This window comes from Boeremia exigua (assembly GCF_020726555.1).
Source record: "Boeremia exigua strain MPI-SDFR-AT-0100 chromosome Unknown C7974scaffold_2, whole genome shotgun sequence".
Classification (NCBI taxonomy): Eukaryota; Fungi; Ascomycota; class Dothideomycetes; order Pleosporales; family Didymellaceae; genus Boeremia; species Boeremia exigua.
In genome coordinates, this window is record NW_025763519.1 from 3,371,591 (window position 1) to 3,398,126 (window position 26,536).

General features: G+C 51.2%; 8 protein-coding genes across 8 annotated transcripts; 4 read left to right on the forward strand and 4 right to left on the reverse strand.

The window, feature by feature from the left end:
• Nucleotides 1–315: 315 nt before the first annotated feature.
• Nucleotides 316–1,403, reverse strand: C7974DRAFT_297333 (tol protein; the record flags this gene model as incomplete). The annotated part of the gene is made up of 2 exons (XM_046137692.1): nucleotides 316–1,145; nucleotides 1,193–1,403. Coding segments are annotated over 2 exons (1,041 nt in total), but the record flags the coding sequence as incomplete, so codon positions are not given.
• Nucleotides 1,404–3,283: 1,880 nt separating this feature from the next.
• Nucleotides 3,284–4,742, reverse strand: C7974DRAFT_387049 (uncharacterized protein). The gene is made up of 3 exons (XM_046141124.1): nucleotides 4,460–4,742; nucleotides 3,836–4,325; nucleotides 3,284–3,781 (listed from the first exon to the last, which is right to left on the reverse strand). Exons 1-3 carry the CDS (start codon nucleotides 4,544–4,546, stop codon nucleotides 3,477–3,479), a joined length of 882 nt encoding a protein of 293 aa, XP_046002207.1. The 5' UTR covers nucleotides 4,547–4,742; the 3' UTR covers nucleotides 3,284–3,476.
• A 1,899-nt stretch (nucleotides 4,743–6,641) lies between these two features.
• On the reverse strand, nucleotides 6,642–8,877 carry C7974DRAFT_329257 (amidase signature domain-containing protein). The gene is made up of 6 exons (XM_046139053.1): nucleotides 8,533–8,877; nucleotides 8,351–8,473; nucleotides 8,146–8,298; nucleotides 7,221–8,072; nucleotides 7,075–7,141; nucleotides 6,642–7,026 (listed from the first exon to the last, which is right to left on the reverse strand). Exons 1-6 carry the CDS (start codon nucleotides 8,824–8,826, stop codon nucleotides 6,911–6,913), a joined length of 1,605 nt encoding a protein of 534 aa, XP_046002208.1. The 5' UTR covers nucleotides 8,827–8,877; the 3' UTR covers nucleotides 6,642–6,910.
• A 1,869-nt stretch (nucleotides 8,878–10,746) lies between these two features.
• Nucleotides 10,747–13,055, forward strand: C7974DRAFT_461128 (beta-xylosidase). The gene is made up of 3 exons (XM_046146154.1): nucleotides 10,747–11,546; nucleotides 11,591–12,884; nucleotides 12,937–13,055. Exons 1-3 carry the CDS (start codon nucleotides 11,109–11,111, stop codon nucleotides 13,047–13,049), a joined length of 1,845 nt encoding a protein of 614 aa, XP_046002209.1. The 5' UTR covers nucleotides 10,747–11,108; the 3' UTR covers nucleotides 13,050–13,055.
• A 957-nt stretch (nucleotides 13,056–14,012) lies between these two features.
• Nucleotides 14,013–16,947, forward strand: C7974DRAFT_119750 (uncharacterized protein). Its single transcript, XM_046135131.1, has 5 exons — nucleotides 14,013–14,126; nucleotides 14,182–14,268; nucleotides 14,316–14,342; nucleotides 14,390–16,453; nucleotides 16,505–16,947. Exons 1-5 carry the CDS (start codon nucleotides 14,106–14,108, stop codon nucleotides 16,823–16,825), a joined length of 2,520 nt encoding a protein of 839 aa, XP_046002210.1. The 5' UTR covers nucleotides 14,013–14,105; the 3' UTR covers nucleotides 16,826–16,947.
• Nucleotides 16,948–18,887: 1,940 nt separating this feature from the next.
• On the forward strand, nucleotides 18,888–20,801 carry C7974DRAFT_409703 (siderophore iron transporter-like protein mirB; the record flags this gene model as incomplete). Its single annotated transcript, XM_046143409.1, has 3 exons — nucleotides 18,888–19,138; nucleotides 19,190–19,806; nucleotides 19,855–20,801. 3 exons carry the CDS (start codon nucleotides 18,888–18,890, stop codon nucleotides 20,799–20,801), a joined length of 1,815 nt encoding a protein of 604 aa, XP_046002211.1.
• A 639-nt stretch (nucleotides 20,802–21,440) lies between these two features.
• C7974DRAFT_119756 (4-aminobutyrate aminotransferase-like protein) lies at nucleotides 21,441–23,273 on the forward strand. The gene has a single exon (XM_046135132.1). The coding sequence runs from the start codon at nucleotides 21,731–21,733 to the stop codon at nucleotides 23,186–23,188; it is 1,458 nt and encodes a 485-aa protein (XP_046002212.1). The 5' UTR covers nucleotides 21,441–21,730; the 3' UTR covers nucleotides 23,189–23,273.
• Nucleotide 23,274: 1 nt separating this feature from the next.
• On the reverse strand, nucleotides 23,275–25,479 carry C7974DRAFT_119769 (GPCR, PTH11-type). The gene is made up of 4 exons (XM_046135133.1): nucleotides 25,136–25,479; nucleotides 24,641–25,075; nucleotides 24,207–24,589; nucleotides 23,275–24,148 (listed from the first exon to the last, which is right to left on the reverse strand). The coding sequence occupies exons 1-4, from the start codon at nucleotides 25,235–25,237 to the stop codon at nucleotides 23,752–23,754; spliced, it is 1,317 nt and encodes a 438-aa protein (XP_046002213.1). The 5' UTR covers nucleotides 25,238–25,479; the 3' UTR covers nucleotides 23,275–23,751.
• Nucleotides 25,480–26,536: the final 1,057 nt, after the last annotated feature.

Sequence of the window (26,536 nt, forward strand, 5' to 3'; positions counted from 1 at the left end):
CTCCTCTTTGTACATAGAACGATATTTCTCGTCAGGTATTTCGTGAATGCAGCTGCAAAGTCCCACACGTTCGAACGCACCATCGACCAGCCGCCGTAGAACAAGACCCGAATAAATTCCCCGTTCGTCCACGCCGATGAAGATGAATGAAAATTCTTCCTCAGGTGCCATTGCATTCTCTCCGTCTAGAAAGTCAAAATCCACAGAGCTACAGCTAGCTTCAATACCCGGGGGTAGAGTGTCTGTCGAGTATGGAGACTGGCCAGGGACCATGCTGTATATTGACGGCACTGGTTGGAGGATCGTAGCTCGAAATGTGGCGTTTGTGTAAGGGCCTCTTAAAGTAATACTGGCTTCTTTGTAGCCTCCCATCTGTGGCGGGCCACTATGCGTGAAGGAGAAGTTGACGACCTGTACGCTTGCCAAAGGGACTTCATGATTGAACCAAACCGGTCCTCTGATTGAAGCCCAAGACCAAGACGGGGCGAGTTGCTTTGGTCGCGATCCTGCGTCTGAGATAATACCACGCGTGTCTGAAAAGCGACGCCACAAGATATCGTCTAGAAGAGATCCTATCCACATCCCAGCAATGTATGTGTCTGCACGACGCCTTTTGCCTTCCTCTACAACAACAGCTGCAATAGCAGGGAGTCTATCTTGTTCCAGTGTCAGCCTCATGCACGTATACTCGTACAACGTTTCGTGCCAGGCACGTATATGTGATGTAGGCTCATCAGCGTTGAGAACTTGAGAGCAACCCTGATCTGACTGTTTTCTGATGATGGCACCATCTTCACCCTTGACGTATCTGCCACACTCCCACACAAGCTGTGTGTTTGTAAAATGTACCATGCGGGGCGACATTCGTCTCTCTTGGAAGACCCAAGCACGCCGAAGTAGAGGATGGTCCGTAGTCAAGAAAATCTCATCCCTCAAGGGATTATCAGGCCATCTCATCTCGCGGACCGCCAGGCCTGGCGTATTTCGTAGATTTTGCCCAATAGCACCAGGAGGGGCAGATCGGAAACATCCTTCACTGCTATTTTGGGACGCAGTTGCAGCGATAGTAATGTATGCTTGGCGGTAAATATCCGCCATGGCTGCCGCAGTCTGATTCCAGTCGTTGATGTCGTCTTGCACAATACCTAGTAGAGATAAGCAAGGTCATCATTCTTTCAGCACCCTGACCTACATAGTGCATCGATCCACAGGAACCGTATACTAAGCCGCAAGCAAATCTGCACTGCGTCTCGAAACGTGTTTGGCAAACTCTCTATCCCAAATCCCTGGCAGAGGTTGATCTTATTCCCTTTCACCAATTTGCACTTGAGGCCTGTAGCACCCCAGCAGTGACTTAAGCAGGCGTATCTAAAGTTGCCAGCTAGACCTTCTCTGAGAAAGAGACGACTGCACGTGATTTCAATAACTCTCTCAGGCATGTAGTGTGCCTTGGCTTGGAGACAGCTATGATCATGGTCGCAAGTACTGAGCCAAGACTCGAGCGTCCGGAGCGAATCGATAGATGAGGTATCGCCATGCAACGTTCGCAGGCTCCTCAATCCTTCTGTCCACTTCGGTAAGCTACCAGCGATCTCAGGATCCGATTTATCAGCAGGTGTGAGTGAGTCTTGACTTCGGAAAAGCAGTAAACTAGTGTACGTATCCCGCTCGTTGAGATAGATGCCAAACGTTCCATCAAACATGAGAACACACACCCTAATATCCATACTAGTCATGCTTGGTCGGGTGGTTCCATACCAGGTCTTGATCGCATCTAGGAACACACCGCAGCAACTGCGTTGAGAGTTGGCTCCGTCGCGGATTGCGTCCAGATGGACACCGTTGGAGAAAGGCTCGTGCCATTGACAAAAGTGACACTCGGGTAGGTCTTCATTACCGTGTTTAGATGCTTCTGAGAGTTCCGAATCTAAATCCCCGTACCACGAAGACATGCTGAGGGTTATGATAGGGCCCGGCTAACCACCGTGGGCCTAGTTGGCTTGTGTTGAGTGATCCAAAGAGCGGGCTGTAGGAACGCTGGAGACCGGCACGCTGGTCTATTCTATTAGGATTGACAAGGCTGGAAGCTGAGAATCACACCTACAGGAGCCCGCCGAGGAATGAGGCGAATACGTCGGACGTCCACCTCTGTGCGTCCCCAGGTGAAGACAGTAGCGACGAGAAGAGGCCAATACGAGAGGTGTATGGAAGCTTCAGAACAGGGTTCGTTGGAGAATGGGTATATATTTGCTAGCAGGACTAATGTTGAAGAAGGCAAAGACAAGGATCGCTAGAGGCAGTCAGCGTCACGCGAGGCTGGACTTGGCAAGTGCAGTCCGGTCAAGGAAACCTTGGAAGCGGAGGCTGTGTAGTGCACGTGCCACTTCAATCAACCTACGAAGTACACTGCAGACTATGAGCGTGATCCACACGAGTGCTGGAAGAAAAACAATCCTGCCACCCTGCCCTGCCAGCGCCTGTGGTAATTTACCTTCTCCACTGTACACAGCTTTAGTGTCGCACATGATCTCAAACACATCCTCCACGCGGCACCTTGTGAGATATCGTCATTGGAACCCCCAAGTCCGAAGACCAGAAGGGCGTCTTCGTGCAGGAGTTAACAGACCGCATTCGCTGGTCCATCATCGATCCACCGACCACATCCGAGAATCTCGAGCCAGACGGCACCGGCATGCCTCAATGACAACGGTTGCTCGACAGTACGCCCGCGTTTGCTGAGAACCCTGTCATGCAGCCGCCGCGCGCCCGCATGCTCGTCGTCCTCAGTGACGTGGGGTACCACGACTTGCCGGACGAATGCCCCGCGCCCCTGGTGATTGAGAACCCCGACGATCAGCCAATCACGATTAATTCACTTGAAAAGCAAGAAAAACCTCGTGTATTACAGCGGGATGGTGCAGCTAGCTATAAGGCTTCAGTTTCGCAATATCTACTTACTGTTGAGAGCATAGATATCTTGTGGTGGCCAGGTCTCTCTCCTAAAGTCAATACCTCCGAGCACACTTGGCCATGATTACGGCGCCACATAACGAAGAAATTTACACCAAGATCAACAATAAAAGAGTGCATCGCTACACCCACCTAACTACTAATCCGCCGGTATGTCGCTTACGTTGGGACTGAGCGAATGGGAAGCTTTGTTTCCAACGTCCTATGTTGTATGTGGAAGAATTAGATGTCAAAATTAGTATATAACTAAAGTGATGGACACGTCTATGGGTGTTCAACTCTAAGTTCTTTTCATATAGCAACATTGATCGATGCTTTATAGTGTTAGTCCTTCCGCCCGAAGCCCCCTGCAAATCTCTGCATCCTCCTACATAGGTTGAGACGCAGCCAATGGGGAAAGGCGGCTCGATATTGCCTGAGTACAGCACTTCCAGTCGTCCGAGTATTCCCAGAGTTCGTTCTGATTGTGCAAGATCGCGTTCGTTCGAACGAAAAGACTTTGCGGATCAAAATGTGAAGAGTGGAAGTTTCTCCACGAGCCAGAAGCTGTAATATAAGGCGGTGACCTGCTTTGAGGGCGTTCCAATCGTGTTCTTGCTCACCGTCGCAATGCCGAAATCGCCAAACCAAAACAGCGCGCAGCTAAAGAGTATTGCCGGAACAGCAAAAATTATCGAATTTTTGAACAAAGACACTGCAGTCCAGATGAAATTGAAGGCTGTCACCAGCCCCGTAAGCCCGAGCCACGCAAGCAAGACGAGGAACGCGATTGATTTCAAGACGTTGCCGATATTCCCACTTTCTTCTGTGTCTAGAATCACCAAGTCAAATTCTGAGCAGGGGCAGGAAGTGGCGTAATACTTACGAGGAAACTGATAGAACGCCCAGATAGAGAACACACCGGTAAGTACCATCGGCACACCCCATAGACCCAGACTATTGCTCCATTCATCGGTATCGATGATCAGCCGGTGCACATGCACAGCGTCCACCAAAACCCCCAGAACGATCTGCATCCCCGCAAGGATCATCAGTGGCTGCGAGCCCCTGCTTCTTGCCATCGTCACGGCTGATAGGATGACAGAGACAAGGGAAGAAAGCGAGACTATGCAAATGTTCCAAGTCGTCTTCTTGAGGGGCTGCCATGGAAGAAGAGGACAGCGGCCGAGCATATGGCAGAAGATAACGTAGAAAGTCAAAGCGTGCGAGACGACTCCCAGGACGCCGTATGGGATGGCATAGACCTGAATATGCGACTGAAGGTTTGAGGAGTTTGTCGGTGGAAGAAATCGAGGGACTAAGGTAGGCAAGTTGTCGTTGAGCAGTACGAAGGGATTTGCATGATGAGGAGCCATCTGGAAGAGTAATCAGCCAAGGGCTAGATGTTGAAAGTGCTACGGAACAAGAGAAATAGCGGCAGTGTAGCCTCCTTTAAATTAAATTGGGAGAGACGATAGAGGTGAGGCAGCGTTCCTCATGGAGAGCTTACTGGGGTTGTCCAAATGCGTACTTTCCAGCCCCAGACGCTAAAGACGCCGGCAAACATGTGCGACATGCTATTCCTAGTACCGGGCATGCCTCAACTATTCGCTCTGCTTCGTATCTCTTCATGGTATGATGCAAGGCCTCGCTTGACCCTGTGTGTACCTGAGCGAGAGCGCTACAGTGATTGATTACAGCGAATGAAAAGCGCCACAAGACTTGGCTATACAATTCGCCGAAGTTGCAATTTTGGCACGCAGCCGCTGTCCAAGACGATCATTACCTTGTCTCATTGAGAGCGTGTGGAAAGTCTTTGAACCTTTGCTGATCTCAAAGTCAACGCAACGAAGTTTTAATCGGACCTATTCTAATGCTGGTCACAAGCTGTGAAGCTTAGCAGAACAGGCAACGTCTGCGAGCAAGACTCTGCGTAGCCACACAAAATGATCTCCTGAACGTGAATTGTGTTGACTGCAGACCACGGTGAGATCGTAGTCAGCACCAGGAAGTGTTGAAGTGGGTTTTGTGCAGAAGCGCGTCAGCGCGAAGCCAGCGTTGTGTGCCCCTTCAAGGAATTCAGTGCCTGCGACTGTAACGGAGATCGCAAGTACCGTGATTCTTGGAGAGCGGGATTTCCACAGGTTTTAAGAGATTGGGGTAAGATGAAACAGTTTCACAGGGGCTAGGGCTGCGACCGAGGCTGAAGTCACATGAGGGTGGTTTGGACAAGATGCTGTTGTTGGGGCTATCCATGCAAGTGTATAAGAACAGCGGGAGTAGAGATGTCATCAAACATGAGTTTGGTACGTTCCATACACCGTTGAGATTTTGGAAGGCGTAAAGCTCTTGCGGGCAGTACTTCGCGCCTCCAGGGCTCCTTCATTGACGAGCGCGCAGTTGCTTCTGCAGCAAACGCGGCTTCCATTTGTTTTGATTGTGCCCATATGTACCAATGCTGAAGTTGGATTCAGTCTATGTGCAGCCGCGACTCTCCTTCTCTTCCCACACGCCAAAACGTCCCTAGGCCTGCGTTAGTAGTGACGATTGAGGGAGCACGTCGAACGCGATCAAAAATGTCATTGGAACTTGGCTCAAGTGCTGTCGCTATTCTACAGCCATTGGTAAGGCGATTAGCTAGCATCCAGCCGTATAAGCTCACACTGCGGTCAACATGCCACGCGAAGCTCGGCATTCGGCCACACTAAGTCATTGGCCACGGATCACCAAAAGCAACTGGGCATTAATTTTGCAAGTGGGATGCAGTCCCAAGGATTACGGCCCCAAGATGGTTGGTCGGTTGTTTTCTACACGGTTTCAGCCGCGAATATGCAGCTACATATGCCCGGATGCCAGGCGTGCCAAACAGCCGACGCGGTGCGGACGTGGATCTGCACCACCCCAACTTCACTCTCGAAAGAGTCATCTGTCCCTAGAGGCCTGCCGAAAATAACACCACACACAGCGAGAGCTCGATTCTTGAAATTATCATAGGAGCGTACAAACACATTTGCTAGAGGCTGCAACAGTCTCCGCAGGCTGTTTATTACGTGTCCCTCCGCGTAGGTCTAGTACCTATAGAGCTGCTGTTGCAGCCCTAGCAGGGACAAATTAGTAAACTATACGAATAAGCTACTCAGAACAACACGTCTACTAACCGCTGCAGTAGCTATCTAGCTGCAATACATCAACACAAGACGCAATTACAGAGCCTGGACAACCCTAAGCATTACAGTTGTAACACATACGCAACAGTTACTGATAGTCTTCCCAGCCAGCCTGTTTTTAACTACACTGCCTGCAACGTCCTGTATCAACAAGCCCTTAGGTTGGAAAGCATTATCTCTCGTGCTAACATCTTTGTAGACATACTGACACGCTACCATCAGTGCCATGACATACTTTCTGATCACTAGAGCAGATGACCAGGATACTCCTCTTATAGTCAACGACATGACCATATTTTCCTGGGCAATACTAACAACCCCTTACTACCCAGTTGCAGGATGGACCCAACACTTGGTATACCCTCGAAGACTGCAGCCAAAGCCTTTCAGGCATGGCGGGCCTGACTCCCACCGTCAGACGTCTTGATCTTCTCAAATGGCTCTGAATAGTAGATAAAGAATAGTGTGAAGCGAGTTAGATTCATTGATCCGTGATTTTCTGAGCGTCAACCTGCAGCATGGTAACCGTAAAGCTGCGTAATTGATCACCTAACGATGACTCTGTCGCACAGCCGATGCCGTTCAGCTCGGCGCGTCGGAGTAAGATCGTCAAGACTTCGAGTCATGCACCAATCAAACGCGAAACGAAGACACACGACTCAGCACGTAGTTACGTCGAGAGATCCTATGCAGCGAGACGGGTCCCCATCCTGCGCACCCAATGCTTTCCTACGACGAACTGATCTACAACAGTAGACTCGAGTTTGCATAGATTGCGACTTCAGCAGATGAGTCTAGGCAGATAGAACATCGGAAATGATCTGGGTTGCCATAAGAACCTCCTCATCCTGAAATCGCCAGCCCACAACTTGCACGTGTGCGGGTACACCCTTGACGTCATCAATGTTAACTGTATCGAGTCAGCACGTGAAAACCATTGGCGTAAAGATAGACTTGCACCCAGGGACTTTCTCTGTATCTACCTCCGGGTCAACTTTCAAGAAGGGTATAACGCTTGCAGGAAACTACAAGGCAAAGTTAGCCCTTCAGTACATAGGTATTCATGGTGCATACTCCTGAGCTGAGTATCTTGGAGTAACTTACATCAAGCAAGTTCCAGATTACGGTGTAATGAGGCATCTTCACTTGGTCGTGAAGTGCCCCCACTCCCTTGTATGCTGGGCAAAGCACAACATCGAGAGAGTTCTCGCGCCAAATCTTACCCCACTCCTCAGTGTAATCTTCCCGTTCACGGTTGAATCTCCATACATCGCTTAGATCAAATCCGTCTCGCTTTTCCAGGACAGAGTTTTGCGCGTGTTCGATCAACGGCCAAATGGGTTCCTCTCCAGCAGCTGCGAGAAACTCCATTGCTGCATGATTTGTGTCTAGTTCAAAGCCTCTTGAGACAGCTTTGATTCCATTGAGCATGTCTGGAATCGTTTGGAGCATTGTGATCTCGTGTCCTGCAGCCTTTAGCTTCTCAGATGCGATTTTCAGCGCACGCTTGACCGGTGGATGGACGGGGACGAGGGGATCCTCGAAAAAGACTCCAATTCGTAAGCACGATTTCTTTGGAACATCTCTCCATGCAATGGCATGGGCCGTGGAGTCGATAGTCCATGGCTTTGCGGTGAGTAAAGCCTTCATGAACAGTGTCAGATCCTCCGCAGACACTGCTAGAGGTCCTAGAGTAGGAAGCGTGCCTGGCCAACCTTGCGGAATGAGCTCTTGCTGTCCGCCCCATGGGAGTCGATTCGAACTTGGCTTGAAGCCGTACGCGCCATTGACTAAGGCTGGCACGCGAATAGAGCCTCCAATGTCGCTACCAACCCCAAGAAGAGCAGCTCGAAATCCAACAATCGCACCCTCTCCAGAACTGCTTCCACCAGCTGTAAGTGAAAGATTGTATGGGTTCATCGTATGGCCAAAAACATTGTTGTACGACTCGCAGACCTACAGTGTGTCATCGTATTAGCGGAGGGAGATCTTCGAGGTGACAAGTGAGAGCACGAAGGAAGGCACGTACAAACAGCGTTTGTGGAACGTTGGTCTTGACGTACAGAACCGCTCCAGCATCGAGAAGCATATCGACAATGAAAGAGTTCTTGGCGGCAGCTGGTTTCTTGAGGAATGAAACGAAACCCAGGCAGGCAAACTCTCCTTCGTACATCAGCATATCCTACGCGGACTTTGTTAGATACGGGCCCAGTAGTTTCTAGAATACGTTTTACCTTCAGACTGATAGGGAGACCGTGGAAGGGCCCAATTGGTCTTCCTTCTTTAGCTAGATACTCGTCACATTGCTTCGCGCGTGCCAACGCCTTTTCGAAGAAAATTTCCGTCAAGCAATTTGTCTGACGCTACCTGTCAATTTGACTTTTATTTCCCAAAAGTGTTAATTGAGGGGACCCACCAGTTGTTGAGCAATCGCAGCCCGCTTGCAAAACGCCGTTGTGACTTCTAAAGATGTTATTGCGCCACAAGACATTTGATGGATGAGTGCGGCTGCTGTATGATTCTCAGTGATGTCTTTCTCCCGATCACTAAGAATGTTGCTCTCGCGGAGCAGATCAAAGGCACTAATTCTGGCAGTGTGGCTGACCTGGTCAGTAATGTCCTTTGGAAGCGTCCATTCTTGTGGAATCTTGGCTTTGAGATCTGCTCGTTTCTTGTCCACCAATGGCTGCCATGCAGGATCAAAAGGCATTGTAGGGTTTTTGGGAGCAAGGTTAAAAAGTAGAGAGAGTATAAACAAGTGTTGAGCGTTGGAGCGTTTGAGGTTGCCCAAACAGTTCACTTATAAGTACAATCCTGAAGTGAACGTTTAAACTATGTCTTATCTTTCAAGTCATGGGTGATTGACCCCGCGTTCTTAGCTATTTAGGCAACAGATGTGAGAACATGCTTAGGTACCTCGGCAACCTTTATAGATTATTTAATCGAGAGTTTACAAAAATACAAAGTAACTAACTAGAGCTGTAGAGGAGGTCTTTTAGTATGCGGGGCTAGGCGCTAAACACTTATCGTGTAAGAGTGTACTAGCACGCTGTTATCTTTTTCTCCTTATAACTACCGGATTTGGAAAACATAGTAATTAGCGTGACCACGACTATAATCCAGTCGCGTTGAGCTGACCGTTTCTCCAAGAATGGTTGGACGCTAAGGCCACTTGAAACTCTATGACCGGGCATTAGTAATCAAGTATAATCAAAGTCAACGGTCCTGTTGCTCCTAGTGCCTCCTTCTGATTGCTGACCTTGGTCGCTTTTCCATGCTGAAGAAGGGACAAGTATGCGCATTCGAGAACAACGGCTTTTTCTTTCGTTTCATGTCATATCCCATCATCTAGCTGCTGAGACCTAGCTAGAATGATATCCAAGGATGATTACCAACGGACAGACATGACTGGCCTTACGACTGGAGTTCCAAGTATTGGAGTCGTTCCGCCGCCTTCAAATTTGAAATTTCGAGAAGATGATTTTGACGTTATCGTCGTCGGAGCTGGTTACTGTGGGCTCACAGCTGCTCGCGACGCGACGATGGATGGTGCGTGTCTCCAAGCATGACAACATAAGCTGACTGAATGTTTACGAGAAAGGACTAAAAGTACTTCTGCTGGAAGCTCGAGACCGCATCGGCGGGCGATTGTGGTCGTCCAAAATTAGTGGATATCCGTTTGAGATGGGTGGCACATAAATCCACTGGGGACAGCCGCATGTCTGGCGGGAGATCGATACGAACCGAGATGACCTTGTTTGGTAGAGTCGGCGCTGCACTCGATGGTGCAATTGAACTTCTCATGTCACAAGACACCTCTGACGTCGTTCCGGAGGATGTTTGGAATAATTCCAAGGAGTCACACGCATCTACGGCGTTCTATTGCCGCTTTCCGAATTGCCAGCTTTCGCCAGTTGGATATGCATCCGACCAACTCAAAACCCAGCATGAAGGAAACCATTTTCGCCGATTGTATTGCAAAATTTTGTCTTGTTTATGGAATCGAATGGGCTTTGATAAGAAAGCTGCGCTCGACAAGCACACTAAGAAGTACCATAGCAATACCTTTTCGCTGCCAGTGCCGCCTCGGATTCAGCGCTCTTCGAACAACGATACAGTTGATCAGGTTCTTTTCGTTTCTCCTGAATGATCAGAGGCTTTTGTGCGGCAGCAACAATCGCAGCAAACGCAGGCTCAACAGCAAGGCGAGATGAGCATGGGTTTCCCAAACGCAATAAGCTGCATGAGCCCAATGTTTGAAAACACCTCAATAGTTCCGCTTGCCGTACTAGACGACTCAGATTGATTTCTTCGGCTGTCCTTGTATCTCCTGTCGCATCTGGCCAAGGTTGAACGACAGTTATCCGTTAGATTATCCTTAGAACTATGCATAATTAGCGCCTCAGATCCACATCTCTTACCGATAACGACTTACCAAGAGTATGACGCGATGCTAGCGACGTACCCCGCATCTCACCACGCTGCATCGCTGCTCGGTCAAGCTCGAAGCCGGTTGCCAACGTTTGCCTGCAGATCATAGACTGATACGAATGTACTTTAGGCTAATCAAGTCTAAATAAGCCGCACTGCAAACTGTACTAAAGTCAAGGTAAATCAACAAGATCACCTTCTTTGCTGCAACAGCACACAACAGCAACGCTCCAAGAAATCCTACAAAAACACTCAGTCATGGAGAATAAACAGCTCTATAGCGCTGTTTGTTTAGAATCATAATCTTGTCTGTTGGTAATTGTTGGTATCGATACTGCTGGGCAACATAGGAAAAATTAGAGTGCAGAATGGGGGTGGATGCTGCATCGGACTAGGTATCCGGCCAAGAACCTCGTATTCCTGGTACGCGGACCCGGCTGTCAAGTATACCTAGCGAGTCGACAAGTAATGCGGAGGTCTTGATCAGATTGCAACATAAGAGACGGCTTCGCATGTCCTCTACCGCTGGGTAACTGTAGAGTCAACACAGCACGAACGAACATGCATGTGTGTTGGATCCTTCTACATCTGTTGCTGAGCGTAACCCACGCTCAGCACTCAACCATTAACAATCCTATCCTACCGGGCTTCCATCCTGATCCCAGCTGCATACATGTGCCAGAATGGGACAACACATTCTTTTGTACGGCATCCACATTCAATTGGTTTCCTGGACTTCCTGTTTATGCAAGTAGAGATCTACAGCATTGGAAGCTCGTATCGAACGCTCTCAGTCGGCCGGAGCAGCTACCATATATGGCCTATAACAATCGCGGACAAAGCGGAATCTACGCACCCACGTTGAGATACCAAAATGGCACCTTCACTATCATAACGACTCTGGCCAATCAGGCATTGCCAAGAGAGAACCTCACGCGATGGGATAACATCATATTCAACACCCAAGATCCCTACGGCGAATGGAATGATCCTATTCATGTAGGTACAAAGCTGACTTATTGGCTATACTGACAGAGGGTCAGTATTACGGCCCTGGTATTGATCCTTCGCCATTCTGGGACGAGAACGGCATAGCCTGGGTGTCAAGCACATTCAACTCATCCGGTGTAGTACATGCACCCGTCAATCTCACGACCGGTGAAGTCACGCTACCTTTCAACTGGCTCTGGAAAGGCACAGGCGGCGCCGCACCAGAAGCAGCCCATGTCTACAAGAAAGATGGGTGGTACTATGTCCTGCTCGCTGAAGGGGGTACGCGTGAGAAGCATATGGTTACCATGGCTCGTTCGCGAAGCTTGCACGGTCCTTACGAAGGCTCACGTAACAATCCGCTACTGACGGCTTTCAGAAACACTGAGTCGTACTTTCAGGCCGTAGGACACGTTGACCTTTTCCAAGACAAAACTGGGCAGTGGTGGGCTACAGGTCTCGCAGTCAGAGCAGGCGGCAACTACGCAGACGATCCTTACCATGCCAATTTTCCAATGGGTCGCGAAACGTTTCTCACGCCTGTCACTTGGTCTGAAGGCGAGTTCCCAGTCTTTGAAAATGTCTCAGGCACGATCGCTGCGAATGTGACGCTTCCCCAGCTACTAGATCCGGACAGTGTCCCGTCCGCAGGTATCGGTCAACTCGTAGACGCCGATGATCACATAGAGTTCCCACCTGATGCCTTGCTTCCACCGCATCTTCTACATTGGCGCCTCCCACATGAGAAGAATTATGTCGTCTCACCACCAGGCCACCCTCAGTCCCTGGCCCTCTACGCTTCAATGTTGAACCTCACTGGCTATGACGGTGACTCCTCTCTTGGACGAGACCAAACCTACATTTCCCGCCGTCAAGCACATTCCCGCTTCCGATTCAGCGTCGAGATCGACTGGTCAAGACTTTCGCGCGACTCTGAAGAGACCGGTATATCAATCTTCCAAGATCAGAGCCAGCACTTTGAAATCAGCGTCATCATGAAAAGCAGCTTGGAACCAAGAAATCTGACAAGTGGGACACTGTACCCAGTACCAGCGAACGAGTATGGGTTGATCGACGATAATGCGCGATTTGTACCTGAGGGACCGGCACGAGCGTACATCAGGTTTGGAGGACTCAGTACGACAGCGTGGCGACGACCGGAGACCATGCGTTGGGTCGAAGAATTGACCGAGTTGCCCACAGAGTGGCAAGATGGGAAGTTGATGTTTGAGATTGAGGCGGTAAATACTACGCATTACAGTTTCTCAGCTGGGCTGGCAGAAAGTGATGAGGATTTGAAGCTGTTCGGCTGGGCTAGGGGTGATGAGCTGGTTCCTGTATACTCTGGTGCGTATTGTTGTTATCTTTCAGGGTGAATTTTGCTGACAATGACGATTAGGAGCAACTGTTGGCGCTTACGCTACAAGCAACGGTCGCTATGGTGAACGTGCCTTTGCAGCATACGTCTCGGACTGGCGATACGAAGGTCTTGAACAGGTGAGATCTGAGTGATACGGATGTCTGCAGAGCGCACGGGCGTTTGAAAGCACTCAAGATTCTTCTCGCCTTCGCTTTCGCCTTCTAGCTATGGCTCTGTCTTCGGTCAAGTCCACGATAAGGCTCGGTTTGAAGACGTATCGAGACCGTGCAAGGCTCTTGAGCAGATCGATGCAATGCGACATGGTATGGATCTTCGGTGGTTGAGAGTGTCTCCCTTCCCCATACGTAGGTATAGAACGGACGGTGGTGGCGCATTAGGGTTAGGGGTCCCCGTACGTCGCCCAGCATCTCAGCGGCGACTTCAAACCCACCATGTCCGTAGATACCAAAGACGAGCCCTTGTCATCTTCTTGTCGATTCTGTACATTAAAGTTGCAATGCAAGACTCACCTAGAGTATTTGGTCACTATCTACTCATACCATCTTTCTCTGCCTTCAAAAGCTTCTAAGTGTATTTTCATATACCATCATGATCAATCCCCTGTGTTTTCTAATCTTACGTCTTAATTGACTGTACATAGTTATACAAAATACTTACACAATCATTTGGTGGATGGTGATGATGTTGCTCAAGCAGCCGAAGATTGCTTTTGACTCGCACGCGCACACTGTTCTAGTGTCAGCCACAAGTAGTATACTCGTGGGTCCCGTATAGGTAGGCCCAGTACAACAGAGGTGCCGATTAGACAACACAGTCCAAGTCAAGGTAATGAAATGGAGCTTCGCGCTTGGCCGCTTTCTAAGCTCTTAACGTTAAAGTGTTTGCAAAGCTAATAAATCAGTTGCAAAAATTGTGCACACAGTCTGTTAATTCTGGCAGTAGTCTGCTGCACAGTTATAGGTGGTGTTAAAGGGAGGTATATGCCTTATGTACTCGGCCAATATGAGGTTGCAGCGGTGTCTTATCGCCGACGCTTCTTATCAGCGGCGCTTCTTATCAGCTCCCCCGAGGGCTGAGGAACGCTGGCTGGCTTTGGCATGGTGTGGCCGTGGACCTGCGGTACGCTTTGAGGCCCCGCGTAAGTCGTCTGAACGTCACTGCAAGCACACTCAAGCCATACAGACACGATGCAGCTGTGCCCCAAGGAGGTGTGCTGCTCGATCATGTGACATTGCAGGGTGCCCCTCGCTGACCCCGCGACAGCTCGACAAGCTCGTTATTTCCCAATTGGGACTGCTCGCGCAGCGCCGCCTGGCGAGAGGTGTTAAGCTCAACCGCACCGAAGCAACCGTATGTGTGCGGTCGTCGCTATGCCTGCCCACCGCTGATTCAGCCAGGCCCTTATCGCCAACAACCTCCAAGAAGTACCCCTCCCGCCTCACGCCTCCGTGACAGTCGCTGAAGCGCACAGCTCATCCGCGATGGCAACCACTCCGTCGCCGACCTCATGGCCATCGGCAAGACCATGCTCGGTCGCCGCCACGTGCAGCCCACCGTCGTGGCAGGCCTGCACGAGCTGATGGTCGAGGGCACGTTTCCCACGGGCACCTACCTCGTCACCGTCCACCACCCCATTTCGACCGACGACGGCGATCTAGCGAAGGCCCTCTATGGCTCTTTCCTACCCATTCCCTCCAACGACATGTTCCCTCTGCCCGAGTCGAGCGTATACGAATACGAGAAGCAGCCGGGTGCCATTGTGGCCGTAAAAGGCGAGGCCGGCGTCATCAAGCTGAATGAAGGGCGCAAGAGGATCAAGCTCAGGGTCAAGAGCATGGGAGACAGGCCTATACAGGTTGGATCGCACTACCACTTTATCGAGACCAATCCCCAGCTGTCGTTTGACCGCGTCCGAAGCCACGGCTATCGCCTGGACATCCCTGCGGGCACGTCCGTTCGATTTGAGCCGGGCGACACCAAGACGGTCACTCTGGTGCAGATTGCCGGTAATCAGGTCATCAAGGGCGGCAATAAGATTGCACCAGGTCACATCCACGACTTGAGCGTTGCAGAGAGTATCGTGGAGCGACTGACGGCCGGTGGTTTCCTCCACGTGCCAGAGCCTGCGGGTGATTCTGCACACATCGACGTCTGTACCATGGAACGCCAAGCTTATATCAGCATGTTCGGCCCCACAACAGGAGATTTGATCAAACTAGGTGCGACAGACCTATGGGTCAAGGTCGAGAAGGATCTCACACGATACGGCGATGAGTGCGCGTTCGGCGGAGGCAAATCACTCAGAGAAGGCATGGGCCAGGCTGGTGGACGCTCTGATACCGAGACCCTGGACACAGTCGTGACGAACGCCCTGATCATTGATTGGTCCGGCATTTACAAGGCTGATATTGGTATCAAGGACGGCATCATTGTCGGTATCGGCAAGGCGGGTAATCCAGATGTCATGGACGGTGTCGATCCGAACATGGTTGTAGGGTCTTGCACTGATGTCATTGCTGGCGAGCATAAAATAATCACAGCAGGAGGCTTCGACACGCACATCCACTTCATCTGTCCTCAGCAAGCTCACGAGTCAATCGCATCGGGCATCACGACTTTGCTCGGTGGTGGTACCGGACCAAGCACGGGCACAAACGCAACAACTTGCACACCAGGAAAGACCCATATTAGGCAGATGCTGCAAGCTATCGACACGCTCCCGCTCAACTACGGCATCACGGGCAAGGGCAACGACGCCGAGCTCGGGCCTCTACGGGAGCAGGCCGAGGCCGGCGTCTGTGGTCTAAAGCTGCATGAGGACTGGGGGACCACGCCCGCGGTCATCGATGCGTGCCTGACTGTGTGTGATGAGTACGACATCCAGACCCTGATTCATACCGACACTCTGAACGAGTCCGGCTTCGTCGAGCAGACCGTCGCTGCGTTCAAGAACAGGGTAATTCATACTTACCACACCGAAGGTGCAGGCGGAGGCCACGCACCCGACATTATCAGTGTCGTTGAGCACGACAACGTTCTGCCGTCATCTACAAACCCTACCCGACCATACACCCGCAACACTCTGGATGAACATTTGGACATGCTCATGGTGTGTCATCACCTGTCGAAGAATATTCCTGAAGACGTTGCCTTTGCCGAATCACGCATCCGTGCCGAGACCATTGCTGCAGAAGACGTCCTCCACGATCTCGGCGCCATATCTATGATGTCGTCCGATTCACAAGCCATGGGTCGCTGCGGTGAGGTCATCCTCCGCACCTGGAACACAGCGCACAAGAACAAAGTCCAGCGCGGCTACCTAAAGGAAGATCAAGACACCGGCGCCGACAACTTCAGAGTGAAGCGGTATATCAGCAAGTACACTGTCAACCCCGCCATCGCCCAGGGCATGGGTCATGTCATCGGCAGCATCGAAGTCGGCAAAGTAGCCGACCTCGTCCTCTGGAACCCCGATACCTTTGGCGTCAAGCCTGCGCTCGTCGTCAAGAGCGGCTTCTGCTCCTACGCCCAAATGGTAAGCCCAGCACCAACTTCGACTTCTCACACATAATACTAATCTCCACAGGGTGACCCCAACGGATCCATCCCCAAGGTCGAGCCCGTCATCATGCGCCCCATGTTCGCCCCCATGGTGCCCGCGTCCAGCATCACCTTTGTATCCCAAGCCTCCATCGACTCCGGCGCCATCGCGTCCTACGGGCTGCGCAAGCGCGTGGAGGCCGTGAAACACTGCAGAGACATTGGCAAGCGCGATATGAAGTTCAACGACGTGAGACCGAAGATGACGGTTGATCCTGAGACGTACCGCGTCGAGGCGGATGGGGTGCTGTGCACGGCGGAGCCGAGCGAGGCGCTGCCGTTGACGCAGGCGTTTTTCGTGTATTGAGCCGCGTAATCTGTATCGAGAAGCCGACTCGGCGTGTTCAATCCAAAATATTGTGTCGCTTGCATTGGGAATTTGGGTTCGTGCTGGATGGAGTGCCTGGTCGTGCTCTGGATTTACGACTCAGCGCGATTTGAGGATCTATCTGTTGAGCGTGGTTTGAGGCTGTGAGTACTGCGACTGTTTCCAACGAGATCTTGATCGTCGCGTAGTCAGTCGTGGTGTTGAGCGCGCTGTACGTCAAGAATGAAATATTGCCCATTCGTTGTGTGCATGTACGGCTACGGGTTGGCGTTTTGGAGAGCGGTGTCAAGATTCCTGAACATGTCCCCTAGAGTGTGGTCTGAGACTTTGACCGTCACGTTTGTTTCGACTGAGAAACAGCCACCAGATCTACTGTAAGTAGTCGGTATGCTGGACGGCATGGCCACTTTTCGTTGTCAGAGTCGCTCCTAGAGAGGTCTATTCCGGCGGCTAATCTAATGGTATAAGCCGTCACTGCATCCTACTAGGGCCGACAAGCTTTTTCGAAGACTTGGAAAATCGTGCACGATGGAGAGGAATATCTGCGGATTGCATGTTCTACCCGTTTTCAGAGGAGGGGATATTCAGTTGCTGTTGGACTACTTTTTGTGTCTTGCCCGGCGGCTCTTGGGGTTGCTAGGATTGTTTTCTACCGAGGTAACGAGTGTATAAGAAGCTTGTCATGTTGCTGGTCAATTGCGGATATTTCCGAGCGAGATGCTTTCCTCATTTGATCAGCGCCCTTTGATCGGAGTCGAGTGGGAATCAGAGGTCACGAACAGCTCATGTCAACTGACTGGTGGCTTGTTCATGTTCGTCAGTAGGCCAGAAATCCTGCGCTTATACGGGACGCGTAAGTATGAGCTTATTGCATCGTTCAACAAGTATTGCGGTCCGACCACCCAGGGAAGGACTGTTACTCTCGTCGTGAGTCTTTCCTACCTATCTGCGTCTAAATGGAGTCATTAAGTTATTCTTTTGCAGCTTATTGGCTGTGATAAGAATGAATTGCTCCCTACGAAGGTGTCAATTGGTCGGTTAGACGTGCCTGCCTGCCTGGAGTGAGTGGACCGAAGTCGGCGCGGGCCTTCCCGCATGGACCCTCGAACATTCATGGTTCATTCACTGCAGCTCGACCTTCGTGCAACCGCTCTTACCGAACCCCATGCATGTCACGCTCGCAACAAGAGGTTCATGCATGATGTGCCATACCAGAGTGGCTTATTCCTCGAAGCTTGGCCAGACTGCTCGAAGGAAGGAACGTGCCACCCTGACGTGTACCGCATCCACGGATTCTCACATGCACGCGAACGCTCGACACCCCCTCCATCGACCAGGTATGGAATATTGTGCGCACATCATCCATGTGTCCTCGTCTGTTTACTCGTCTCCGCGAACCAGAGCCCACACACAAGCCGTGGCCGATCCGAAGACCTTGCGTCGGTCCACAAGTGCCCTGCAGAAGTGCAGACGATCTCCTGGAAAACCCGATTTCCGCCCATCACGGACCTGAGACATTATGAGGCCAAGAAATGACCGACCAAATTTTCACTGTCTACAACTTGGCCAAGGCTCTTTCGAGCTCTCGCCGCTCCGAGCCAAGCCTTGGGGCAGCCTGCCGCTACTTGGCACGCCTAGCACGGAGGACTGTCCGTTACTATGGCGTTTTGCCCCACACATGTTCGTAGCATGATTGGAGACTCGACCGGAGAGTGATCGAATGAAGGATCTAATATCTAATCTAATCACTAACTTCCTGGGCGCTCCATCTTATCAGATCATGGAGCAATGAGAGGTAGCTGGGCCGCCCTATCGTTGAGCAATCCAGAAGCCTCGTGGTGGGGAGAATGAACAATTTTTACCTTCCCTGTCCGGTAGTCGGCGCGTTGGCAGGGGCAAATATCCCATCGCATGGCGAATCCACTGCGTGGGTACCGGGTATATAATCCTAGCTAAAGCAGCCCGTCCTTCCGCTCGCTGTCCTCAAGATCCATCGCTCTGCACAAGGCACACGACTGGGTTCCACCACAACTCTTCCATCATGAGTTTCCCCGCCAGTGGTCCGCAGCCCACGGCTGGCATCAACCAAGCATCTTCCAGCTTTGATGCAGAGAAGAATGGCCCCATTGTTGGCCAGTCCGGCAGCCAGGATGCCATCAGCAACACGGATTCAGACACCAACGAGTACGACATCGATGGCGAGAAAGTCCAGGAATTCCAGAAAGGTGTTGAGCGCGTGCGAATTATCACCTCCATCTGGAGTAAACCCACGCTCATCAGCATGCTTTGTCTGTGAGTTTAGCGTGCATGTTAATTGCTTACGACTCCTGCTAATCCCGGCAGATTGTATCTGATCCATTTCGTCGACATGCTCCAGAATTACATCGACAGTGGTTTGAACGCGTACATCACTTCTGAGTTCGGGGCCCACGGCTTGCTCACCGTCGGATCCGTCGTTTCTACATCTCTCGGTGGTTGTACACCACTCACCCTGGCGAAAATCATCGATATTTGGGGTCGTGTCGAGGGCTTCGTATTTATGCTTGTGGTCTGTGTCGCTGGCATGATTGTTAAGGCTCTTTGCAAGAATGTCCAGTCCTACATTGGTGGCCACATCCTTTACTGGGTTGGTCATATCGGTCTCTTATACGTTATCGACGTCATGTGCGCCGATATGACAACTCTCAAGAACCGCATGATCATCTTCGGTCTCAATACGACCCCCAGGATTGCTGCAACCTTTGCTGGACCGAAGCTTGTCGAACTCTTCTACTATGGCTCCGCTGGGTGGCGATGGGCATTCGGAGCTTTCATCATCATCCTCGTCGCCTGCAGTATTCCTGCCATGGGTGTCATGCTATACATGTACAGCAAAGCCCGCAAGCAAGGTTATGCCAAGAAAGAAAGATCTGGGCGCAGTCTCATCGCATCATTGAAGCACTACTTCATTGAGCTTGACAGTAAGTTTGCGTTGAAAACACCTGTATGCTAGTACTAACGAATGCTAGTCTTCGGCATCATTCTGATCATGGCCGCCTTCAACCTTTTCATGCTGCCCTTCACTCTCCAGGCATACGCCCCCAACGGCTGGAAGACCCCGTACATCATTGCCATGATCGTCCTCGGCTTTCTTCTGTTCCCTGTGTTTGGTCTGTATGAGAAATACGTCGCCCCGGTGCCATTCCTTCCCTGGAAGTACCTCAAGGAGCCAACCATCTTTGGTTCCTGTCTCCTTTACGGTGTCATGTTCCTTTCGGTCATGTGCTGGAACGGAATGTACTACTCGTACCTGCAGGTTGTTCACAGGGTTAACATCGTAGACGCTGGTTACATTGTCAACGCCTTCGGTCTCACTTCTGCTATTTTTGCAACCCCTATCGGAATCATCATCAGCCTCACGGGTAACTTCAAATGGGTCGCGATGGCTGGAGTTCCTATCACCCTTCTTGGAACAGCTTTGTTGATCCCATTCCGTCAGCCTGACGCCCCTGTTGGTGTTCTAGCTTTCACCCAAGTCCTTGTTGGTCTCGGCACTGGCATCTTCGCTACATGTGGTCAGCTTGCGGTCATGGCCCCTGTCACTCATCAGCAGATTGCGTCGGTGAACGCTCTTTGGGGTCTTTTCGGTGGTTTCGGCTCTTCCATTGGCTTCTCCATTGCAGGCGCCATGTGGAACGGTATCACTCCCGGCAAGCTTTACGAGCTTTTGCCCGAAGAATCCAAAGACCAGTCTCGCCTTATCTTCGGAAACCTGACCATGCAGATGGAGTTCCTCGATGGCACACCTGAGCGTGCCGCCGTTGTTGGCGCGTACGCTCACTCCCAGCGCTTGATGGTTATTGCAGGTTCCGTCACCGTTCCTCTTTGCATTGCCTCCATTTTCATCTGGAAGAACATCAATGTCAAGAAGCTGGAGGCCGAGCATGGTAAGCAGACCAAGGGAACGGTCTTCTAGATGCTTTCACGGCCCTGTTACCACATAGACTGGGGATTGAGTCGCTGGGCGCTCGTGGCGATGAGACGTGCTTATGTTTAATGATGCACGCCTATATGATAGGAAAAGCATAATGGTTAATACTCCGCAATAACAATGAGATATTGCTCTTTTGAAACTTGATTGATCATACTTATCCTTCTTACCTCGTGATGAGAGAAAGGCCCTACAAGGATCTGCAATGCTAACTTCCGGGTACCAAATGGTAGGTATGCCTCCAAGAACACGTGTCTTATTTCAGTTCATGCAATTCGAATTTCTCTTCAACAGCTTCTTCGTGGGGTCTGCCTTTTGGCTCAAGTGAGATCGTCTCCGTAACTCCAGTTCTCCCATGCTTGGATTTGCGTTGTTTCAGTTCTTCCGCAATTGATGATAAGTATTACGTACATACGCAATCTCAATGTTGTTGTGGCGCGCTGAAAGACAGCTGAGGTATGTCCAAGCTGTATTCAATTCCCCTTTTGGATAAAGAGTACCATCTCATGTTATATGCTAGAGATGTGTTCCATAAAAGTCTTTCTCCACGAGGACTTAGTCGACGGATTCGTGTATCATGTCCACTAAGGTGCGATGACGTCATCTGACATGTATACTATGCGACATAATTTCCCTTACATGTAGGTCTGCCGACACTCGCGTGTTGACTTTTGGATATTTGAACGACGACAAGATCCTCAAAATCGCAAAAGATGCCATCTTTGCTGTCAATAGCGTCAGTGGCGTCAGACGCGTCAAGGGCGTGCCAAACTCCCGAGGTCGGCTTCTTATCGATAGCTAGAAGAATATCTACGTGAACTCACCCTTCTAATGTCCTAACATCACTGGGCATTGTTAATATCCTTCGTTCAAATCACGTCGTTGCAATTGCCTCTACCAAACCGACCGTCATCATGATGCGCAGGAACTCCGCCGTTCTGCGTGCCGTCGCGCCTGCCGTCTCCCGCTCTACCACCACTCAGACCCCCTCGCGACCCTTCTCTTCGACACCGCCCGCATCTTCCGAGCTCGACTCCGCAGCATTCGGCGAACGGCACATCGCCAAAGGAATTGGCCGTCTTACAAAGCATGTCTTCGAGGAGGGCCAGGGCACATTCATCACGACCGACAAGGGCGTCAAGCTTCTTGACTTGACATCTGGAATCGGTGTCGTGAACCTCGGCCATTGCCACCCCAAAGTCAGCGCTGCTGCCGCAGCTCAGTGCAGCAAGATCACACATGCTCAAGTCAACATTGGTTTCAGCTCCGCGCAAATCGCCCTGCTCAAGGAGCTGATCCCCATCCTCCCACACAAGTCTCTGGACACCGTCTTTCTTTGGAACTCGGGCGCCGAAGCAGTCGAGGCAGCTATAAAGCTCGCACGTGGCGCAACAAAGAAGCCCAACGTCATTGTTATGCAAGGTTCTTACCATGGTCGTACCAACGCAACAGCATCGATGACCCGGTCAAAGACCATCTACGGCGAAGGACATGGGCCGTTGATGGGTGGTGTTTTCGCAACAGCATTCCCGTACTACAGCCAACTCGGTGGTGCCACTCCCGACACACCCACCGAAGTGCTTGTCAACTACGCTCTTGAACAGGTCAAGCTCACATTACAACAACAGACCTCGCCCGCAGACACATGCGCCATCATCTTGGAGCCAGTCCTTGGTGAGGGAGGCTACGTCCCTGCCCCTCCAGCATTCTTGCACGGCTTGAGGAAGATCTGTGACGAGAACAACATTCTCCTCATCGCTGACGAGGTTCAATCTGGCATGGGTCGTACCGGTCACATGTTCTTTGTCGAAGAGTCTGGTGTCCGACCCGATATCCTGATCTTCGCCAAGGGCATTGCAAATGGCTTCCCGCTCTCCGGTATTGCCAGCTCAAAGGAGCTTATGGACTTGCAAAAGCCCGGATCCATGGGTGGCACATATGCGGGAAACGCTGTTGCCTGCGCCGCCGCCAAGGCTGTCATCGAGGTATTCCGCGAAGAGCACATTCTCGACAACGTCGCCGCGCGGTCCGAGCAGCTATTCACCTTCCTCAAAGACCTCAAGAACTCTGGCACCAAGGCCGGTAACTTGATCGAAGACATCCGCGGCAAAGGCCTGATGGTCGGCGTGCAATTCGCAAACCGCGCACTCCAGTCCGACTCGTCAAACGTCGCTGCGTGGGACGCAAAGTCGCAGCCCCAGATTGCGCCTAAGGTTGTCCAGGAGAGCATCAAGCGTAACATGCTGTTGCTGAGCACATCGGTGTTCGATGTTCTAAGGTTCATCCCCCCGCTTACTATTAGCGAGGAGGAGATGACACAGGCTTGCGGCATCTTCAAGGAGTCGTTGGAGGCTGTGGCGAAGGAATTGTAAAGTATCTTGACTGGGATTAGTTATTTGAAGCGTTATGTATGCCATTATGAAATTTAGATCACACTATACCGCACTAGTAATCCTTTGATGGCGATGTTGCTGTATTCATGTTTGACGTAAATTGAATGGCGTGGAATTGAAGCAACGTAGAGAGAACTAAAAATGACAGTGTATCACAGGACAGCAGCCTCGAGATCAAGGAGCTGTCTTGTACTGGTGGACGCCTTGAGCATGATCAGAGAAATGAAGTCTGGCTGGAAGGGTTAGGGTTGACAAGCCTATGACTTTAATGCGCCTTGAGACGGGACGTTGTTTTGGTTGAAACGCAGGACGTGATCATGCTAAGTTCGAGAACGATGAGAGCCCTAAACTCTAGACTGGAACCATTTTGCAACACAGCGGTAAACTCGATATGTTGGTAGGCGATCTGGTGTGATTGCGTGACAGTCTATCAGAGGCACAAAAGATTGATAATTATTTTAGTATCATAGCGGGATGCGAAGGCGCAAAAAATTGTTGCTCATCCAATAAGGTATTTTTCGAAACAGACTCTCGTCTCTCGGCTAGCTCGCTGCACTCTTTGCGCTTTTTGAGTCCCCGTCAATTTCGACCAATTGCACAAAACTTCTCTCGTCTTCGGCAGTGGTATGCGGTTTCTTTGTATGGCTGACTCGGAATGTAGTCTGAACATTGATCTCGTTTCCGGTGAAAGTGTTGAGTCCATGGCTGCGTCCAGATGGACCTGCCGTGTCCTTCGCTGTCGATTGGTTTGTGCTGCCCATGATCTTGGGGAACAGTCGAGTGAGACCCAGGCGGATTGCGGGCATGCAGGTGCAGATGATGCCGACTTGGCATTCGATGACGGACCAGAGACTGGCTTCGAGGTAGTCCCATGTCATGTCGGTTGTGTTGGCGAAGTGTACGAGCGACCGGAGGCGGAGCATTGAAACAATCGTGACGCTATAACGGCCAAAGTTAGATTTCGCCACTTGATGGTACCGATGGGGGAGGAGCTTACAATGCACCAACGCTGAACATGAGTAGCACCCCGATCTTCTTTTTCAAGCCCAGATGCAGTTTCCATATCTGAGTTATCGGGAGCGACAACGTGATAAAGTCCACGAAAATGCTGTGGGCAGCGTGCGTGAAGGCCAGTCCATTGTTGTTGATGCATGTTCCGGTATGTTCGCCATCCCATTGTTTCCATGCAAAGCTGATGGGTGTGCAGACAAACGTAGCTGCAAAGCCAAACGCTATCATCGACGCGATCTGGACGTAGATGACAATCCACACGATTCGTCGAAATCGCTTTTCTGGGAAGATCTGGAGGAAGAAGAGCAAGAACGAGATCTTGATGAACCCGAGAGTCAGGAAGTAAGCGATCTCACTGATCCAGAAAAACTGTACATGCAGGTCAGAAAAGAGAGGCGAGTCGGAGAAGGGAAGCCATACCAGAAGTGTTGACGTGATGTCTGCGAAAGGGACGTTCCACATGTCGAGTCCCAATCCAGTGAATGACATCTTGTAACACACGGCAAACAGAACTGTGTTGGAGACCAAAACCATGACCATGTTGCCGTCATCCACCAACTGCAAACGTCCGACCGTAAATCGTACGACCCATTGAGCCATCATGGCAGAGATGGCCAAGCAGTAGAAGGCCAGGTTGATCCTTCTATAGCTTATCGACTTGTTGCGAATAGGTTTGTCGGCACATGCTGTCAACGTGATGTTGAGTCCGCTCAGACCGTCCTTGCGACCGCATGATGCCGAAATGCAGTCCCTGGCCAGGTCCAACGTTGTAGTATCGAGACACGCACAAGATGCTCCAGACGACGCGAGCGGTTGGCAGGATGTACTTGCGAAGGTGCTGTTGACGCAGTCTTGCTACACCAACAGTCAGATCGGATGATGACGATGCCGCGAGGTTAGGGAAGTAGTGCTTACTGCGCAGGCTGGCAGAGAACTGAAATCATGCGACTGAGCGCCACAAAAGGCGATCAAGAAGCACGATGCTACAAGAAGCCACACATGCAAATTTGAGCGCATGTTAACGTATGTAGCAATAGGCCTCTGTGATGAAGGAATACACTTCGAATGTAATAGAGTTTCAAGGCGCCTGCGGTGCCAAACGGGTCATTATAGGTGTTCCTGTCAACGTGCGTGCAGAGGTGCCAGACCCCTTTGCAGGGCGCCTGGGTTCGATTCATGCCCGCACGGTGATGCTCCCATGCCGCTGTGGGGCGGGCAACAGATCCCCCATACAATCATCCTTGATGTGGGTCTCGAGGCCCTGGTCTGAGTCGCAAGGGATACTATTAGAACGAGTGCACGATCTCGTCGAACTATCGCCTGGAAGACGTGCAATCTCAGTTGCGCGGAGCGCGACCCGGCAAAGTGATTTGGCTCGAGTATTGGCTTTACGAAGTACAGAGGTATAACCCAGAGGCATAGGATGATTCCAGAACCACTAAAATAAAGTTTACCTCTCGGGAGGAGGCTCAAAGAGCCGTGTGGAGTCACAGGTAACTTCTTCAGCCATCATCCTTGGGGCGTGCGCGCACGCGCCCGCTGCTCGATTGATCCATGGAAGTAACGAAGCTGGAAGCCTTGATTCCCGAGGTGAGGCGCCCACCAGAGCCTGCGCGCACGACCAAATTTTGCTTCTGGAACAATCGCGACACCTGCTTAAGGTTGCGGTTGCGATCAGCCACGCGCTGGGGTTGAGGCGAGGACGAGTCACGGCGGCTGAGTTGCGGATCCACCCGACCACGGGAGAAGGCGTCTACGCGCCACACGCTAGACGCGCCTCGAGGAAAGCAGGTGTGCCGAGACTCGTGTCGCACCTGACAGGTAAGTGCCGCATGCTGCACAGGCACCCTCATTGGGGTTGACCAGTGAGCGTGCGTGCTTCTATGGTCTGTGCCCCCCCCCCCCCCCCCAGCCGATAATGCACAATTGATAAGGACGCCGCAAACATCGCCCAGCACAAAACAGCTTCGGTTGCTACTTGGTGTGTTGTGCCTCCGTCAGTGCAATGGGCAGCTTGACTTACGACATAAACTTTCTTTTTTCGAGAGAACCCTACAATTGTTGTCCACTGTGGGAGGTCCTCGAAGACCACATCAATCGGCCCTGAAGTACCCAGCTTCTCAGTGACTCCACAAAACCTGGTTCAATGCAGCAATGGCCGTCGCCCCGCAAGTTTCGCGGCTGCTTTGTTCCGTCTGCAGGGCCTTCCCTTCCTGCCATTACAATGTAACCAACCACTTTGGGATCTTGATCACCAGCAGACGTCAAGGGGCGCTACTTAGCGTAGACGGAACATCTGCTCCCAGACAGTCCCCT

Coding starts and splice junctions, on each gene's coding strand:
- C7974DRAFT_119750 (XM_046135131.1), top strand. CDS start 14,106: ATGCAGCTGTGCCCCAAGGAG. Junction 14,127..14,181: donor TGCAGCTGTGCCCCAAGGAG/GTGTGCTGCTCG, acceptor ACCCCGCGACAG/CTCGACAAGCTCGTTATTTC. Junction 16,454..16,504: donor TCTGCTCCTACGCCCAAATG/GTAAGCCCAGCA, acceptor TAATCTCCACAG/GGTGACCCCAACGGATCCAT.
- C7974DRAFT_387049 (XM_046141124.1), bottom strand. CDS start 4,546: ATGCCCGGTACTAGGAATAGCATGTCGCACATGTTTGCCGGCGTCTTT. Junction 4,326..4,459: donor TACGCATTTGGACAACCCCA/GTAAGCTCTCCA, acceptor TTACTCTTCCAG/ATGGCTCCTCATCATGCAAA. Junction 3,782..3,835: donor GGCGTTCTATCAGTTTCCTC/GTAAGTATTACG, acceptor TGGTGATTCTAG/ACACAGAAGAAAGTGGGAAT.
- C7974DRAFT_119756 (XM_046135132.1), top strand. CDS start 21,731: ATGATGCGCAGGAACTCCGCCGTTCTGCGTGCCGTCGCGCCTGCCGTC.
- C7974DRAFT_461128 (XM_046146154.1), top strand. CDS start 11,109: ATGCATGTGTGTTGGATCCTTCTACATCTGTTGCTGAGCGTAACCCAC. Junction 11,547..11,590: donor AATGGAATGATCCTATTCAT/GTAGGTACAAAG, acceptor ACAGAGGGTCAG/TATTACGGCCCTGGTATTGA. Junction 12,885..12,936: donor GCTGGTTCCTGTATACTCTG/GTGCGTATTGTT, acceptor AATGACGATTAG/GAGCAACTGTTGGCGCTTAC.
- C7974DRAFT_119769 (XM_046135133.1), bottom strand. CDS start 25,237: ATGCGCTCAAATTTGCATGTGTGGCTTCTTGTAGCATCGTGCTTCTTG. Junction 25,076..25,135: donor GTTCTCTGCCAGCCTGCGCA/GTAAGCACTACT, acceptor CTGTTGGTGTAG/CAAGACTGCGTCAACAGCAC. Junction 24,590..24,640: donor ACATCACGTCAACACTTCTG/GTATGGCTTCCC, acceptor CTGCATGTACAG/TTTTTCTGGATCAGTGAGAT.
- C7974DRAFT_329257 (XM_046139053.1), bottom strand. CDS start 8,826: ATGCCTTTTGATCCTGCATGGCAGCCATTGGTGGACAAGAAACGAGCA. Junction 8,073..8,145: donor ACGTTCCACAAACGCTGTTT/GTACGTGCCTTC, acceptor GACACACTGTAG/GTCTGCGAGTCGTACAACAA. Junction 7,142..7,220: donor TAATCTGGAACTTGCTTGAT/GTAAGTTACTCC, acceptor TTTGCCTTGTAG/TTTCCTGCAAGCGTTATACC.